The sequence below is a fragment of the Vipera ursinii genome (genome assembly GCF_947247035.1).
Source record: "Vipera ursinii genome assembly, chromosome: 2".
Classification (NCBI taxonomy): Eukaryota; Metazoa; Chordata; class Lepidosauria; order Squamata; family Viperidae; genus Vipera; species Vipera ursinii.
In genome coordinates this window covers 193,371,914-193,390,741 of record NC_139513.1, presented here as the reverse complement: position 1 = coordinate 193,390,741, position 18,828 = coordinate 193,371,914, and the positions used below count along the sequence as shown (strand labels likewise).

The window sequence follows — 18,828 nt, the reverse complement described above, 5'->3', positions numbered from 1 at the left end:
CTAGACATGCTATAATTAAGAATAGATACAAACTGGTAGCAAAGGACCCAGATTGTTGGGGGCAATAAGCTGACTTTGTAATAATGCCGCTTGGGGTGTGTGTGAAAGCCCTAACAAGCAGGCATATACATAGAATGAAGGCTACTGCTAAGCTTGTAAGCCGCCCTGAGTCTTCGGAGAAGGGCGGGATATAAATGGAATAAAAATAAAAATAAATAAATAAATAATTGTCAATGATCCTCTTATTTGCAATTACTAGAAATATTGAAAAATAAAACATTTTAAAAGACTGTATGGTTGTAACATTCTAAGACTGAGACAGAATTGTGTATAAATGATCAACATGTAATTATTAAAATGTATAAACTTATTGAAATTTGTAAATTTTTATATTCTTAAATTTTTTAATAAAATTATTTTTTAAAAAAAATATTAAAATGACATTGAGGATTTTGTAGTATTATATATGCAGTTCTATGAAATGCCATGCATCTTTATGACACTGAATTAGTGATAGTTGGTAGAGGATCTTGGCAAAACTTCAAAAATACTTCAGATTCCATTTTATGATTTGATACATTAGGATAAGAGGTACAAGAAAGGTTAAATATCACAGCCAGCTTAAGATAGGCAATGGTAATCTGCTGTAGTAAAAACTATGAATCTTGTAGGATGAAGTCTAATCAATTACTCTGCCATTCACTACCATTAATCATCTTATTTTATCAGACTCATGAAGCTATCACCTTAAGCAATAAATTAAATAGCATATTATCTGACAACATAGAGAAAAGGAAGATAGAGACTGCAAGAAGGAAATATTTACACAGCATATCAAGTAACCAGTTCCAGCCTCAGGAAAATTTTACAGAATATAGAACCCAATCAGTTAAACCCATTGCAATCCAATAAAAATGGTGGGAGGCTCCCTCCTTTTTTATTATCATAACTATTAATTTCAAGTTTGCATTATACTATTTATATGTATATTTCCCTTTATTAGTTGTTAGTTGTCAGTTATTATTAGTTGGTAACATACAAACAAAAGGAAAAGTCAAAGATATGGCTACAACAGAAGATATCCTATAACTAAGAGGAAGGAATTTGGTAATATTTCCATTCTCAGAGCCAAGCTCACAAGGATGTAATCTAAGCATACGTAACACACCAGATGCAAACCCAAGGATGACCACCGCCATGAGCCAGCAGAAACGGAGGAGGTCTCCAAATATCATCTAGAAAGAAAAACATACAGTGACCAAGCAGCTCTTCTCTCTCACAAAAGTACATCCAAGGAACAGCATTCTAGATCAAGACAAAGATGCTCTGGATTAGACTGTCATTCCAGCCCCATTCCAACGTCAAGGGATCCTTATCTATTTGCTTCTAAAGGCTTTGCTAGTTAGGAACTGTGGCTGCTGAACCCATCTGAAGGATCCCAGGAAAAGGTCATCCGGACCCCAAGCCTTAGGTCAGAAATCAGAGTTTTGAAAACAGCCACTTCAACATGAACATATTTAGTAGTTAAACTGAAGCCCTGTAGATAGAATAGCCCCAATATGTGAAAACTCAGCGGAGGAGTGAGGAAACAGGATTATCTTGCCTGTAGCATTCAAATTATTTGTTCTACAGATTTTTGATGCTTTCTGTCAACCAAATTCCAGCTATTCTTCAACAGAGGTTTTGAGATGGGCTAATCAATCTTTATCTGCTGAGTTTTGACTGCCTCAGTTCTATCTTTTTTTGTTTGCAGAACTGGTATATTCTCATTTTATTGATTGCTCCTGTTTTAAGTTGCTACAGGAAAGCATATGAAGATGGAAACAGTTCACACATTTGCTTCTTTTATTTGTATTAATGTTTTATAAAGCCATTATGGGTAGCAGATTTGAACAGCCTTTCTCTCCCTTACATTGTCAACGTGTTTATCAAATTAGTTTTCAGTGCCATTTAAGCTGGTGGCCATTACTGTAACAGTTGCTTCTGTCTGTCTTGAATTTATTACCAATCAGGATAGAAAGAAAACAGCCAGGCAATCTAAACTCACAATGAAAATGAACTGTGCCCTTTAAATATTCAACAGAGTCATACACAAGGTTTCAAAAAGGCCCTAGAATATTCAGAATTATTAAGTCCCTTTACCTCTGCTATCTCTTTCTACTCCCATCCCAAAAGGAGAGAAAAAAATTGCAGAACAGTCAAGGTTCCAAGAAGTGGAGAGCATCCTTGAAAATGGAAATGCCCATAGGGGAATCCTCCTTTGTAACAGAAGAGAAATAAAGGAATGATTGACAGCAGATGCTACACTGAATACTGAGTGAGGGAAAGCTTACTTAAAGGGAAAGTTATGGGTGGGAAATCTTTTTAAAGAGAGGCTGTACAGTTAATGACATTAGATAATCATTAGATGTGATTGCCCTTTTATATAATTCCTCTAGTTAGGAATTCAGAAATATTTTAATATCTGAGAAATATCAGTACATCTCACTCAACATGCTAGATCTGAAGGATAGCTGCAAAGATATGGACAGAAGAGTCCTATTTTTCTTTATTATTCAATGGGTGGTGACAGTAGATTAAGCTGGGGAGAGCTGGGATAAACCTAAAAGCAATCTACAGATGAAAGCCAGGAGAAAATTCCAAGATAAATGATATCCACATCTTTCTTACTTGCTAAATGAAGACTAAAACTTAGATCAGAAAGTGATAGATAGATAGATAGATAGATAGATAGATAGATAGATAGATAGATAGATAGATAGATAGACAGACAGACAGACAGACAGACAGACAGACAGACAGATAGATAGATAGATAAAGATCTTTACTATCCTTATAGAGGATGTTATAAGGACTGCTGCCTTGGGTAGTCGGTTGGACTAGAAGACTACCAAAGTCCCTTCCTTCCCTATAATTCTATGATTCTATCACCTTCCATTTACGATGAAAAAATGTTGCCAGAAACTGCATCAGCATATCCTTCATCTATGTACTTATCACCGTCTTCTTTTGCGGACAATCCCTTACTTTTTGTATCATGATGGTAAAGGGCCCAAGCATCTGAAATCCTCGTGCAAAGTACATAATATTGCACCAGCCAAGCACCAGAGCCAGAGACATGGGTACAACTTCTCCATTGGTGCTAGTGAGACGCATCACCATGGTCAGCAGAATCATGCAGGCATGCACAATGCTGCAGAGATAGAAACAGCAATGAAGAACAGAATTTGTACAGTCCCTCCCCCCTCAGTATCATTCAACAAACCAACTACTAGGAAAGAACCTTACATGATGGCGTGGAAAGGTCCTCCGAGGATAGTTTGCCCAAAGTACTTGGTTATTCCAAATCTGAAGATATCTGGAATCTGGAATAAAGCCATCAATCAATGGTGTGCTCTGCTTAAAAACAATTGGCTCATTTTCTCACCAACAAACAAAGAAAAGAAACCCCCAAACTCAAAGGTATTCAGAGACAGAACTCTCCCCCCCACCCCCAATACTAGAATCTGAATGAATTATCTGAACTGCAATCACATGCTGAGGCTTTTTCTTTCATTTTGGAGAAGTCACTCCCTGATGCAAAAACGACTGGTTCAAAACGCCTGTGACCTCTGCTATAGGGAAAGCTTTAGGATTACTAGTTAAGCACTACAGTATCACATTAGATTAGCACTGAACTAGGTTAGGATCTACTGTATACACTGTAGCAGCCTTCATATAGAGGTCAGAGGATCTAGAAAGAACTTATGTTAAACAATATTGCTAATCCTATTGTAGAATGCTACTTCTGGTGCTCAGTTACTTTCTACTCAATTTTTTTTTCACACAAAAATTGGTGAAGGAAAGACATTCCTCTTACCTCCAAGACCAATATCACGATGGCTCCAACAACAGTGATCAACTCACCAACAAGTCTGTGATTATCTTCAGAAGTAATGTAAGACTCCTGAAAGGGAAAGTAAACCCATATTGGTAGGAACATGACATTTTCAAGAATTAATATTTCAATTATCCAACTTCCTTGTTTTATGGACTTAGATCAAGATGACAGTGAGGATCAATAAAAGTGGTGAGTTCAGAATATATCCAGGACTGCATTCCATTTTCAAATCAGAGAAACAATATTAGTGACTACTCGTCTATTTGCCTTTTCCTTGGAGAGCTGTCGCAATCTGTACATTTCCCCAAAGGATAGTGGATGAGCACAAGACTGGCACTGTGGAATGCACGCTATGGTTCTAGAAGTTAATGAAAACTACACAATTACTTTGATGGACCGGCCAATTACTCTAAAATTTTGAAGAAAAGAAAAAAAAGAGCAGGAAACTTAGAAACTTGAATACAGCAGGATTACTTAATAACTTGAGCTAATGTGCTTTTCGGCTGGGAATCCCACTGGTAGTCAACTTTCAGAATTAATGCAGTTTCAAGCAAAGTGAGCCAACTGCCTGACATTCTGATAACTTAAGAAAGTTTAACTTCGTCTCTGCTGTGTCCATCTGCCTTTCTTTCTTTAAAAAAAAGAAAAGAAAAAGTCTTCAACTTCCTCATACTTGGGAGATTAAATGCTAATGTTTCCTGTTATGACAATGGAAACTAAACCTTCCAGAAGTAAAATTGTGACAGATGACAACAGAAATTACTGTATTAGGTGACAGTGATATTTTAGAGAAAGAGAGAGGCCAAATTCAAGGGAAAGAATCCCTCTATATACTGATGAGTCGGTTGCTTATTAAGAACATTAAACTTTTCAGCTTTAGGGATCCTTTGTTTATTGAAAAAAAGAGCCTCATGAATTTAATGTGAAGATTTGCAAGGAAAGCGTTCACAAATTTGACTCAATTTGCTTATAGAGCTATTTAAGACTAGGAAGGCTGCTACGGGAGAAATCAGCATAAACGAATATACCCATATCTTCCAAGCCACATTTACTGTCAAAATTTAGCGCTAAACGAATTGAAGCCTTGCTTATGGTCATTGCACATCCACAATAAGGTTTGTGCAGAGAATCCCCTATTATTTGATCAACACAGAAAATAAAGGCTGTACACATATTAGTACAAGCACAGTTTATGGTCAAAGAAACTCTCAAGCGCAACAGCTTTGCCCTTCTTCTTCCTCACAGGAGCATAACAGCAGCACATTGGTAATGGAAAACCTCCCACCATATTTCTGTACATATTTCCATTTTGCCTAAAATGCATTCTCTCATAGTCGGGTCATTAACTGCCGCACTCGCTAAAGAGCAATTTTCAGGGAGTCTTCTGAATTGTTAGCATTTGTCTGGAAAATCCATGAACCGAACTAATAGTGTCCACACTTTTCCCTCTAACTACCAATTTGCCTGTTATTGTTTGAGCTAGAACTTGAAAATAACATTTAACGTAGCACAGTATTTAAACAAAATGATCCGGTTAAGATCTGCATATGTGGGTCTGATTGGGGTAGATTGTAAGGGCGACTCCGAAATATAATGTTATATTTTATCTATATCTTAAATTTGCATTTTATTACTATTTCATCTTAAATTGTATTTTATTTAATTCCATTTTAAATTGTATTTTATCAAATTCCATTTTGGATTGCTTTTATCAAGTTTTGGTGAGGGTTTGTTGCTGGAACTTTGCACTTTGATATGGCCCAAGGGCTAATCAATAAAGTTGTTGTTGTTGTTGTTTGAGCTGATGCCAAGCTCAAGACTTCTGGTTTCACTGCAGTGGGAATAAGCTCCACAGGGTACTGAGAATGTCTGAATGAATGTGCACAGAATTGCTGTATAGAGCAACATCTTGTTATAGTAGGGGTTCCCCCAGTTGGTGGGATTCAGCCAGTTCGCACCAGTTCAGCAGACCCAGTAGCTAATTTTTTTGTTGCCTAGGCCCAGAATGGACTTCCAGAAATGGCATCCACACCGAGAACCAGTTGTTCACATATTTGAATCCCACCACTGATTCCCCCATACACAAGCACACAATTATATTAAATGGATAATGCCACTACTTTTTGCCTCCCAGGCCAATTGTTCTTCAGCCCTTGGTTATTATGTCTGGTTGTGCACAATCTTCGGAGGAGTTGGTCTCTTGGAATTGAAAATTGTTAAGTGATTTTTACATTTTTAATAGACTCGTGTTAAAGAACCTACCTGCAAAAGTTTCTGAACATAGATTGTGTTGTCTCTTTCATTTGTTTTATTGCAGCTTCGCTCTTTCAGCGGCCGGTAGACACAACACATTGTGAAGCAAATCATGTACAAGACGTAGAATAAGGCCAGGATACAAAAATATGGCCGTCCGTACTTATTCCACTTCAGGCTTACCAGCTCATTCACAGGAGTAAGGTCGAGGATTCTTCGGGCCTGAGGGATGTAAAGCAGCCTGTGTTCAGCCTTTTTCTTAGAAATAAATAATTCTCAAAGACAGCAAAAGCCCTCAAAATGAAGTGGGTAATTGGATGATTTTTAAAAGGGAATGTATTGAAATATTCAGTGTTTCTCATTACTTGGGGAAGGCGCACTGGAGTCCTGGCTAGAAGTCTTCAGTATGTAAAAATGAAAGTGAATAATGCTAATTATGAAATTGATAAGGATGAAGATGCAAAAGCAGAACATAGTTTGAAGATGTGTGAGATCTTTGAGCAAGGCAGAAGACCATTCATGGCTGAAATCCCCCCAAAAATCCACCATCCAAACCCAGTTCATATACTGGGTGGTGGCATTATTTCTTTAAATTCTTTTAAACATTGCATATTCTAATGAACAATCAGTATGACCATAAATGTTGGCCTTTGGCTGTAATAAATTGATTGATTGATATGACCATAAGAGTGGCATAGGATAACACAAATGGGTCCTTAGCTCTCAGTCAGTGTAAGACAATGACAGCAATAGCAATAACATTTAGATTTACATACTGCTTCATAGTGCTTGACAACACTCCCTAAGAGGTGGAAGGCTGAGTCAACTTTCAGCCGGTCAGGATCGAACACCTGGCAGTGAGCAGAGTCAGCCTGCAATACTGCATTCTAAGCAATGCTTCACCAGATAATTGCCTAATATTTACTGAAACCCTTTACACGTTTTTGATCACAGGGTGACATTAAGAAAGCTACTCCCTCTTTCATTGTCGGTAATGCCCTGACCAAATAAACCTGGATCTCTACTAGAAAGCCTTTCAACACAATACCTCTCTCTTTTTTGTGGTGACAATAAGTTCCAGAAGAGACTGATCATCACCCCATGAATCAATTTCCGTAAGGTCATACAAGGTAGACATCAAAGACCCAAAAGTCCATAGGACGTGTTTTCTTCTTTGCATGAGGTGGTTGAACATCTAATTTGGGGGAAAAAGAAAATTTTCAGTCAGCCCGGATGCTTGCTGTTGAAGGTGTGTTTGCTCCCACAACCAATAACTCTCATAATGCTTCTCTCTTTTCATTGACCAAAATGCAATCTAATAGAAAAGTTAGAGAATATAATAATACCATCAATAACTTGGCTTACACAGTGGAGTCACAGAAGTTTCCCTACATGTAACTAGCCTATTTGAAGGATTGTCTGTCTCCTGTAGTTTGCCTGTTCTGCGCATTCTACCCTTCTTTAAACTGGTGAGGGTGATATGGGAAAAAATTATGTTTTTCTCTCAAATGAGTGTTATATTTTTATATAAAATATTGTTTCCTTTTAAAAAAAAATTGTGAAAACCCAGAGTTGGGTGGCCTGGAAATTTGATAAACTTCCACTCTGAAATGTAGATTCCTGTCCAGAGCATGCATGTCAAATATGCTATGCTAATACTTATAACTGAATATTTTTTGTGGCTTTAATGTAACATCACAAACTAGTAAGTTAAGGTCTCTACCCTTTAGTTCTTTTACACAAATAAATATTTGCCCTGATGCTCCTTTTTGGTCAGGTGTTCGGGACTTCTGTTAAATCAAATCATTTAATCTTTTATAGTACAACAAGTCAGAAAGGCTGATGTAATTGTGAGAATAGAATAGAATAGAGTAGAGTAGAGTAGAGTAGAGTAGAGTAGAGTAGAGTAGAGTAGAGTAGAGTAGAATAGAATAGAATAGAATAGAATAGAATAGAATAGAATAGAATAGAATAGAATAGAATAGAATAGAATAGAATAGAATAGAATAGAATAGAAGCGAAGCTGGAAGGGACCTTGGAGGTCTTCTAGTCCAGCCCCCTGCTCAAGCAGGAGAACCTATACCATTTCATATAAGTGACTCTCTAGTTTCTTCTTAAAGACCTCCAGTGATGAAGCGCCCACAATTTCTGAAGGCAAGCTGTTCCACTAGTTAATTGTCCTCACTGTTAGGAAGTTTTTCCTTAATTCCTGCTTGGTTCTCTCTTTGGTCATTGTTTCTTGTCCTGCCTGCTGGTGCTTTGTAGAATAGTTTGATGCCCTCTTCTTTGTGGAGCCCCTCAAATACTGGAACACTGCTATCATGTCTCCCCTATTTCTTCTTTTCTTTAGACTAGCCAAACCCAAGTCCTGCAGCCGTTCTTCATATGTTTTAGTCTCCAGGCCTTTCATCACTTTAGTTGCTCTTCTCTGAACTTTTTCCAGCTGGATAAGGTGCCAAGGAGATTCTGAGTTTGAGTCTAATCTCAAATCATTAGATTTGATCCACCACTGTCTCTCAGCTTGACTTTTCCACTGGACCTTTATTATGAGGAAAATATAGAACAGAAAACTCTATGTATTGCCACCCCGTGCTCTTGAAAAAGTATTATATCAATCAAATAAATGAATAAATAAAATGCTCATGAAAAAAGGTTCTTTAAAATGCATATAGGTTGCGTTTCAACTCTCTCAGTGATGCACTAAAAATTAAGATCTAATTTGTGATTGAAGAGTTCCAAAACAGAGGGGCTTTCAGCAATCTCCCTTTTAAACCAAACCCCTGAGGTATGGGGGGAGGGGAAGTATCTATTTACTGCCTGCCAGAAGGGAGCCATGAAGGGGCTAATGAAGGTTGAGATACAGCAATACATTGTTTTTCTCCTTTGTGGACACCTTGCCAAGCTCGCAACATATCCGCCTCCATTTTTACAGGGAAGGAGTTAATTGATAGTCTTCCCTAGAAGATTTTATACATACACTTTCAAGAAGAGAAGTATTGGTGTTGGTAAGTAATAGGACTTGGCATCCCCATTATGTAAGCTGGGCTGAGGGCTTTCAAAGGAAATATAGCAGGATTTCTCTCAAAGAGACCACTTTGTCAGTTCAGCGATCTTTCCCACCTTCATCTAGGGAAGCTTTGAAATCTGCAACATTCTGGAAAATGGCTCCAGAAGTGGAACAAGATAACAAAACTCCTACTGTGTCACTGGACTTAAAGACAACAATCTGAACCATCATGATGTTCATGGAATATAAATCACTCATAGCTTTTTTTTAAAGAGTCTTACAATTTTATTGTAGGCCTTGTTTGAACACCTTTAAATCCTTCCTGGAAAGGGGGCATATACTTCCAACCAGAAATAATAAAAACAAATTGTAAAGAAACACTTTACTCACCACAGTGTTGCCCTCTACCCCAGCCAATTTAAAAGGGGTGAGTCCCTCATAGTTGAGGACCGCATCCAGGTCCCCCAGACCCTTCTCTTTCTTGTCATAGCAATGGAGAAGATCATATATTTGACATGCAGATGCCTTGTTAGGCTGGAGGGTTAAGATGTGGAAGACTGAATTACCTATCAGAAATTAAAAAGAAACAGAAATTAAGTTCATCCTTGTATCTTAAGGAGAAATTGATAAATAATTGATGCCTGTTCAGACTCTTCAGTCTTCTATTTTGGCTTATCAGGAAAAGGAGTCCAACGATTAAATACTGAAGAATGGAGTTTCCTGCACTGAATATTTGTGCCAAGAAAGTTTTGGTCTGCTGTATGATTTGGAACAGACTTTTTAATTTTTTAAAATTAAGAGATTCCAGGCCAACTTACTTAAACAACAGAGTCAATCAAAACAGCAATAGCCAGTTTGCATCATTCTGGGTAACCAGTGGAGAATGTATCATTCTAGTATGAAATATTTAGTGTACAGCAATTCTCTTCATAAAAAGCCAATACAACACCGAAAAGGTTCTTCTAACACATTATGTATTTAAATCCTTGCACGCATTCTGAAGTGATAATTGTGGAACAAGGTGATTCTTCTGATCACGTAGCTTGGCTCTTACAGCTAGTTTAGATTGTCTGCATTTTTTTCAGTGTACACATATAACAATCTTATGGCTCCACCCACTGCAACTGAGATGATGGTTTTCCATGACCGGCAAGGTTAAGTGAATATTTTTTGGAGAGAGGACAAAGAAATGCAGCCTGAAGCCCAACCCGCTCTCCCAATCTCCCACAAATCTGATCCCTCTATAGCAGACATGTCAAACACAAGGCCCGGGGGCCGGATCCGGCCCACGAAGTGGTTTCATGTGGCCCACGAAGCCATCCTGGAAACAGTGAGGGAACGGCCGCCACTACCTTGGCCCTGGCCCAGAGACCCTCAGATCTGTCCCACTCCTGCCCAGGCCCCCATAGGCACCCTTGATGGGAACGATGTAGAGCTGGCCATGCCCACCCAGTGGGCCATACGCACTCTAGCCACGCCCACCCAGTAGGCCACGCCCACCCTGGCCATACTCACCCGGCCCCTTGAGGGCAACCGCAATGCTGATGCGGCCCTCAATGAAATTGAGTTTGACACCCCTGCTCTATAGGGATCAGAAAGGGGCCTTGGTAATCTCTAGCAAGAAGGACCACTATCTCTGCAAGACAGTATAGAGCTATATGCAATTGACTCAGAAGTATTGTATCTGTCTACCTCTGTGGCGTGATATTATTGGCGGTAGATAAGAGAAGGAGTTTCCCTTACTCAAGGGAAGAGTTGCACAAAGCACCTTCTCTTCCCGCATGCATGCCCTTAACAAATTGCAGAACCTTTGAGGAAGGCATACCCAGGGAATCCTGCACTCGAATGTTAGCGCCATGTTCAATCAGCAACTGCACAATGGCTTCACTCCCAGCACATGCTGCAAAAGACAAGATGTGTTCCCCTGAGAAAGGAAAGAAGAAAGAAGAAAGAAAAAGAAAAGGAGGATTATTTTTGTACATTATTTAAGCTTTAAAATATCATAGAACAACATATCCAAGACGAAAATAGTACGTACATGCACACATACACCCTATGCATACATGTATACCCCCTACATGCACATATACATTGTGATAACATATCTATATTTCCTTACCACCGTACCAGTATTAGATAAAGATCTTTTCATTATTATACCATCAGTTAAGAAAGATGCCCTTTACTCCAGTCTCCACTGTCATTAAACTAATCCAAATAACCTCTGAGAGTGTACATTTCCCAACAGAATTGGAAATTAGTTGGAATATAAGCAGCCAGAAGAGGAATAGGATGGCAGTATCTAGATATATCCACCTTTTATTCGCAATCTCACTCTGGAGTATTACAATTTACTCACAGCCAAGATTAATGAGGAGTCATTACCAAAATGCTTGAAAATTGATCTATTAAGCATAGCTTAATTATGGCCTGAAACAGGTAATGAGGGGGCTCTCTAAGCATAGCATGGCCAATCTTCAGCTCCACTGCAGCCAACTGGGAAATCTGGATTACTGTTGGCTGGGTATTTAGCTGCTGTTGGGGAAAAAAAGAAGAGTCTCCGAATCAAAATACCAGAGGAAACCAGAGGTGGAACAGCTTGCTAATAGCTAAAATAGATCCATTTATCTGAATTGTAGTGGAATTCAACTGAAGAACATGATGTCCTTAGGGAAAGTAAGAGGTAATAGTACATGGACACACAACTTATTGCTAGGGATGGGTCAACCTACATCTGCTACACTTGTAGTTCTTATTTTATGGACTTAACTATTTTTTTGTTTTTTTAAATGCACGAAATTATTACTCCAATAGACCTTTAAAACCACATTTTCTCTCAAAATAAACAACATCTTGATGCTTCTTTTGAAAAGAGAAGGTTCAGGAAGCATGAAAGTTGCTGTTCTTGTTAACATAGCAGATCAAATTAGCTCCTCTCTTGTTCATACCAGATTTAAACCAATGTGGCTTATCTAAATAAGCTAGGAGTTGGTGACAGAACTATGAGTTCTCCATTAAGAGATCTTCAACACACTTCACTCTTTTTAGCAATAGTTCCTTGGGAACAAGCCAACACTAGCCATTTCAGAAAGGAGTGCAAATGCTTCCCTAGTCCTGACTAACTCTCACCTCAATCACAAATTCATTATGAGATCTTTCTTTTAGCCTCTTCAGTGGGAACACTATCAGCCTACCTGATACAAGCATTGCAAAAGCTATTGAAATAATGCAGCTCTCCAGCTGTTTCAGAATAGTTTATTTTCAAAAACAGGCAGGGATAGTAAAATTATAGACTACTCTGAGAAGATACTTCTCTTCTACTTGGTGGTGTTTCCCTCTTATGTATGAGCTTCTTTTCTCTTAAATGAGAAAGCTCTGTTGACTAAAGATATTTAACACAAATTAATTCATTTTGCCTTGTGGGGCAATGTTATCATTGTCTTTTTATTAATTTATTTTTTAAAATTTACTTCTACTCTGCCGCAATTAAATCCTTGGCAATCTATAGGTTATATAAATAAAAACTGAAATATCCATGCTGAAGTTAAAACCAATTGAAACAACCATAAGGATGATAACAATAAAAAATACCCTCCCCCATAGGAGCAAAAACAACAAGAACAAAAAAATAAAACAAGAGTAAACTTTTTAGTCACTTATATCCCTAAAAACACACTGAATCTCATTGTTACTATTGTTTTAAATGCTTAGACAATCCTTATTGTTGGTCTGGGCAGCTAGATGCAAATGGGCAGCTGATCCATTTGGTTCATTGGGAATGAGAAAACACTCTTAGATTCTCTTTTCTACAAAACTGTTTTGGAAAGGCTACACAAAACTCTTGTCCTCTTTTACATCTGGTCACTTTGGGTTGGTTGATGACTTCATGTTCCTCAACTGAGGATTGAGTTGTGTAAATGGGCAGATAAAAGCTGCCCTTCCCAGATCAAGTGCCATAGAATGAATTCCTATTATTGTTATGCCATTGAAAGATTTTTCCCTATAACCTTGCCCCTCAAAGTTATCCTCCTGACCCACCAGTTGCAGGTTAAGTATGTGGACCTTTAGTGACAGAGAAATGATAGCTGAGAAGACTACAGTGTTTTGGAGGAGAGCACCTTGTGTCTCAGAAGGACTCAAGGGACAAAACGCTCCTCCTTACCACAGTGTTTCCTCTACTTATGCAAAGTACAATGCAAATTGCAGATTATTCAAATAGGTGTTTGACCGTCGACATACCAAAATAGAAAAGACTGTCATTTCTTCTCCTGAAAACATATCCAGTAGCACGAGGTCCATTTACGTCAGCTCCCTTCTCAAGCAAAGCTTTCACCAGGCCCAGGTTTTTGTTTACCACAGCTATGTGAAGAGCTGTCTCCCCTGTAATACACAAAATTAACAACAACAACAAAAACCTTGTACCATCTTGAAAATCTACATGTGTCTGTGTGTGCATGAATGTGTATGTTTATATGTGTATATAAGCAAGCGTAGTCATGCATTTACATGAACTATAATCTATTTCATCAGATCATCATGGCCTCTGGTGACTCCAGAAAATTATGAAACGTTATCATCAGTTAATTCCATGTTGGATCAAGAAGAAGAGCTATTAGCTACTGATCTTACTTTATAAACCTCAGGTTTTTTTATAAAAATGGAGTCCCTGAGGAACTTTTCTTGTCTGTTTTATTAAATCTATGCCCCCCCCCCCGCCCAAATACACACCCCTAAAAGAAGCTGGCATCTACGGAAAAAGCTCTGCAACAAGAAGTAGTAGACTTATAACAAGGCAAATATTGGCTGGATGTTCAAAGAAAAGAGTAGGGCTGAAATAATTTCCTGCACTCTAGCTAAAAGATTGGGTTCTGGACCATGGAGAGTTTAGTCTGTGGTCTATCCTGTCTCCGCAGACTAAATTCTCCTTTAATTCAGATTGCTCTGTTTACTTCTTAGTAGCTCCTGTTAGGACCACAACACAAATGAGGAAACCTGTACTCCATGGAACACAAAGTTATCATAATGCTGTTAAATTTTAAGTTATCTGTTATTCCCTCTACAACAGAAACTGGTTATTCCTCTGGAAACCATGATCAGCCTTCTTGAGAACTCATTATAGGATCAATGCAGTTTTTAGAATAGTATCTCATGAACAACATAAATACATATTTTAAATCACTTATAGTTTATATCAGCCTCATGCATTTTCAAAGAAGTTCATCAGGGTTAAATGCAGAAGGGAATTGAATTTGATTCAGTGTTAGTTTGGAGGCTGGATTTAATTATTAATGCAATTGCAAAGTTAATTGCCGTTAAAAATGAATACCCAGGTTCTCATTCAAGAGTGTTAATGTTTAATGCGCTGCTTCATATTCCATCTTGAATTTCTAAGAAGATATTTCTCAGGGGCCTAGTATGTATGAGGCAGTGGCAAAATGACTGAACTGTGAGGTCCTTGATTCAGATCTCACCACAAGCTTCCTACTAATCCATTTTGAATACGTAGTGCTTTAAGTTGCACTCTTATGTCCATTTACATTAAGATATCAGCAATTATACTTTTTTATTCCTTTCATAATAATCTCTCACGTGGAATTAGTCTTTTTTTCTGTTTGTTTTTTAACACTGGGGATTCTTAGCATTTTCATCAGAATCACAAAAAAATGTCTTTCCACCAGAATCACAAACATTTCCACCAGAACTGCAAATTCTGTCAGTCCACCTATGAAGTTAGATTGCATTCACTTACAATGAGCCATTTTGTTGTCCATTCACATAATTTAGTTCTTTCCATTTCTTTTTGTTCCTAGTATTTGGTGTCATTTGAACATTTGAGTACTTCATTGTTCATGTCATATTTCAAATAGTTTATGGAGCAAATAAAATATTGGTCTACAATACAGATCAGGTTCGCAAATACAGTATACTCTTATTTTAAACAGGGCAAATTATTGTCTCAGTCGCACACACAGTTTATAGGGCAAGTTATTAGCCAAATTAGCTACAAACATGTCTTATATGTCTAAAACAAATATCCTATAACATATCTAATATGTCACTGTTTCTGGGCACTGTAGAGAAAAATTGGACTTAAATGGTTATATTATCACAGTCTATTGTAGAATAAATGATGTTCTGGATTCATTTATAGTCACTCTTTTTAAGTATGTTCTTATGCTCAATAAAAAAGTGCATTTTTCACATCAGAAAAATCAACCTCCATACACTAATCCACTGAAAAGGTCCACCATGCCCCATAAACATCTGAAGCTCTGGAAGTGGGCCTGAATGGTAATTGGAGAAAAATAACAGAACATCTTGCCATGAGTAATCCCATTATCTTATTTTCCATAGCTGGGTATCATGAGAAGACCCATTTCAATAGAGTTTCCATATATATATTCCGGGATTTTTTTCCCCTTTAATTGTGAGCTAGAAGGTGACTAATTATGTTTATGATAACTAACGGTTTCTTCATTGATATTTTATTCAAAGAATGAGACATAAATCCAATAATCACAATAATTACCAGCATACAGCTCAGAGGTCACAGGTTCATTAACAAGTTCTGGAACAGCATTGATCAAGAGCTGAGCAGCTTCTAAGTTATTGTATAAGGCAGCTACATGAAGAGCTGTCTCCCCAACAGCACCTACAAAGAGTGTCAAAGAAAGAGAAGATGCCATGACATTGCAGTGATCTTTGGATGGTCCCTCTAGAGATAACCACAACTAGTTTGCATATGACAATTATGTTTACCGGTAGAATGCTTGGGCACATCTATTTCTGGGATCTCTAGTACTGGGGCCTCTCTCCTAACAGATGATAAACAAGAGTGCCCATGCAATATGCCTTATGGATTCATGAGGAGCAATTTTTGTTTTCCAGAAGTAAGTTTAGGGCATTTAGCCATCCTGTTCCTTCCAGGATCTGATGCTCTCCTTGCATATGCCAACCAACCAACCACACATTTCTACCACCATCCTTCCATCTCTTTTTTGCTCCTCAAAATTTGCTTTTTCTTAATAGGTAATTAGGTCATGATAAGTAGCTTGGACCACTACCTCGTTCATGTAGGTCACAGGTATGACTCGCTATCAGCTTCTGGATGGCTGAGAGATCATTTTCTTTTGCAGCCAGGAGGAGGGGAGATTCCCAGATCCTGAAGCAAGCAGGAAGAAAAGGTAATCAATGCAGAATACTATAGATTACAATTCACATAGGAATATCTTTTTGTCATATCTGTTGTTGTCTTTCTAAACTAGGAAAAATATTATTTTTAATCATAAGGCAACTAAAAGAAATCCTGAGAAATACAGATATATAAAACTAGCTATCATCTATAACAGGTTATATTCAATCAAAGGCCTGCCATTTTTATTATGTTTTAAAGGGGACTGTGTTATTTGCCTGAATATTACATAGAGGATTTAACATGAGAATTCAGCTAGACTTTTGATTTAGTATCTACAAAAAGATACAAATAAATGCAAGAGTCACTCAAAAATTAAAGGGCATATGCAAAAAACTATAAATGGTAAAGGTTTGTCAATATAGGCTACCAATCTGGAAAATTAAAGAAGAGATAATCAGTTATCTCCATTCCATTGTGTGATATTACCTATGTTGCCTCAGCCTTGGGTGCCATGTTGCCTGCTTTCTAATTTAGATTTTCTAAATTTAATTTTAGAATGGTTATTTCTGAAGTTCATTAGTTCTTCATTTTTATATCATTCTTTCTCTTTTTACAGAATATTGAAGTACAAAGACTTAGTTATTACTTGGGTAACAACACCTTGGAAAGTCCTCAGGAATGGATTTTTTTTAAAAAAAACATGATAATTAATTGTTTTTATTTTTCTTACATAGAGGTCCACAGGGATTTTTTCAAAAGCAACAAATCAGCCACAAAATAGCAAATGCAAAATGTCAATGTAAATCAATGCAGAGTTAATGAATGTTGGGGCAATACAGATAAATAAGACAAAATCATATTAAACCCATGCCAATAGACATATTCTCTGAAACTTCTTTGATGCTTCACTTTACACTATAACCACAATTGTATTCTACTTTCTTTTGTTTTCTCAGAAGGTTCATTAAAAGTCTTTTTATTAAAAGAAAATTTTATTGGTTTTCTAGTTTTACACTTAAATATTTGAAAAGCAACGTGGCAGCTGAGTTGATCAATAATTCAATAACATACAAATATCATTAAATGTTTCTTCTCTTTTCCCCTTGGTATTTACTGTCTCATATTTAAATTAATACAATTCTTATTATATCAATTAAATAAAAAATAACTTTCCTACATTTATCAATAATTTTTAGTTTATACATATCCTAGTTGTTTTAACATTGAATTTTTTAGACAATCAATGTCCTCGTTAATTTTTCCCAATTTTTAGTTTCCTGTTAATATTATATTTAACGTTTAATATTTATAATTTCCAAGTTTTAAATAACCACAATTCCCTTTATCACAATTCATCACAAGATCTAATGTTCAGGATGTCTTATCTATTTGAATTCTCAGCATCTTACACCAACTAATTAGTATTACAATATAATGTTCTTATTTTCTGGTAATTTCTGCTGCTTTATAATTGCCTGGTGGTAAGTGTGACTTCAGGTGTCTGCATCCTAGTGACGAGCCATATTGCTATGACCAGTCTTTCATCCGCCGGTTTGGAGGGCTGGCCCAGATAGAGCGGAAGGGCACTCAAGTGGGGATCCCCTCCTTGCTGGTCACCCCTACAGGGTGACTTTCAACCCTTTCCAGGGTCCCCTCAGTGAAGCGAAACTGGACTCGGAAGACGGAGCTCACCTTCCAGACGTCCATGGCGGCTGCATTGGCAAACCAGAAGGCAAGTTCACTAAAAATCTTGTGTTTAGTTAGTCTGAGTCAGAAGAATGATAAAGAGTTGCACATGAGTAGATTTTATATAGCTCAGTAATAGAGAAAACTTTAATAAGATGTGGATCCTAGGAAAAGAAGACACCAGCTTTTACATTTTTGTTCATATCTACAGTAGATATTGAGCTAAAGAAATGAATATTGCATTGAGTACTAAAGTTCAGATTTAGTACAAACTCTGAATATATATTTATGTGCACACTTTAAATTTAAACTTTAAAAAATGACATGGAACCTATTTAAGCCATCATTAATTTTAAAAAAATAAGTGTAGATGGCTGAGGCATTCTCAACTGCTGAACAAAATACTCTCAATTTTTAAAACTTAATTTGGGTAAAAAAAAATCTGGTGAAACCTAAAATGTGGAAATCCATGAGAATTTTTGCTTGTCTTATTGTACAGAAATGTCATCTATATTACGGTTGTTATTCACTTTTTTTTACTTAGGAAATTGGAGGTTAGCATTATCCATTTCATTATAGTCACTCCATTACAAACTATAGAAATAGCATTTCATATATATGTAAAATATTGCAAGCAGAAGTGTGCCTGAGTCCTCCCTTCTATTCTAAGCCAGCAGTAAATATTTAAAACCTGAAATCTCTCAGTTCTATTAAGCTTGTCTTAATTCTGCCCTACTAACCATAACAGATCTTACACTGCTAAAAGTTAAACACATTTCTTAGCTGATGAATGCCCCTCCAAGGATGGACTTATTGAATCTATAAGTTTCAGCTAGCTGACCACCAGGAGATCAATTTAGCATTTTC

The 18,828-nt window shown here is 37.2% G+C and overlaps 1 protein-coding gene across 1 annotated transcript in view; it reads right to left on the bottom strand.

Annotated features, from left to right (window-relative positions):
• The window catches only part of LOC310634452 (transient receptor potential cation channel subfamily V member 6-like), a gene marked incomplete at its 5' end in the record, with an annotated part of 106,712 nt that overhangs the window by 17,395 nt on the left and 70,489 nt on the right, over positions 1–18,828 (bottom strand). Inside the window, 11 exons of the mRNA XM_083352848.1 lie at positions 1,169–1,235; positions 3,028–3,193; positions 3,289–3,365; positions 3,860–3,946; positions 6,143–6,355; positions 7,182–7,328; positions 9,531–9,706; positions 10,966–11,064; positions 13,380–13,520; positions 15,670–15,792; positions 16,205–16,302. Coding sequence (XP_083208974.1) covers positions 1,169–1,235; positions 3,028–3,193; positions 3,289–3,365; positions 3,860–3,946; positions 6,143–6,355; positions 7,182–7,328; positions 9,531–9,706; positions 10,966–11,064; positions 13,380–13,520; positions 15,670–15,792; positions 16,205–16,302 — 1,394 coding nt within the window. The remainder of the gene's footprint in view (positions 1–1,168; positions 1,236–3,027; positions 3,194–3,288; positions 3,366–3,859; positions 3,947–6,142; positions 6,356–7,181; positions 7,329–9,530; positions 9,707–10,965; positions 11,065–13,379; positions 13,521–15,669; positions 15,793–16,204; positions 16,303–18,828) is intronic.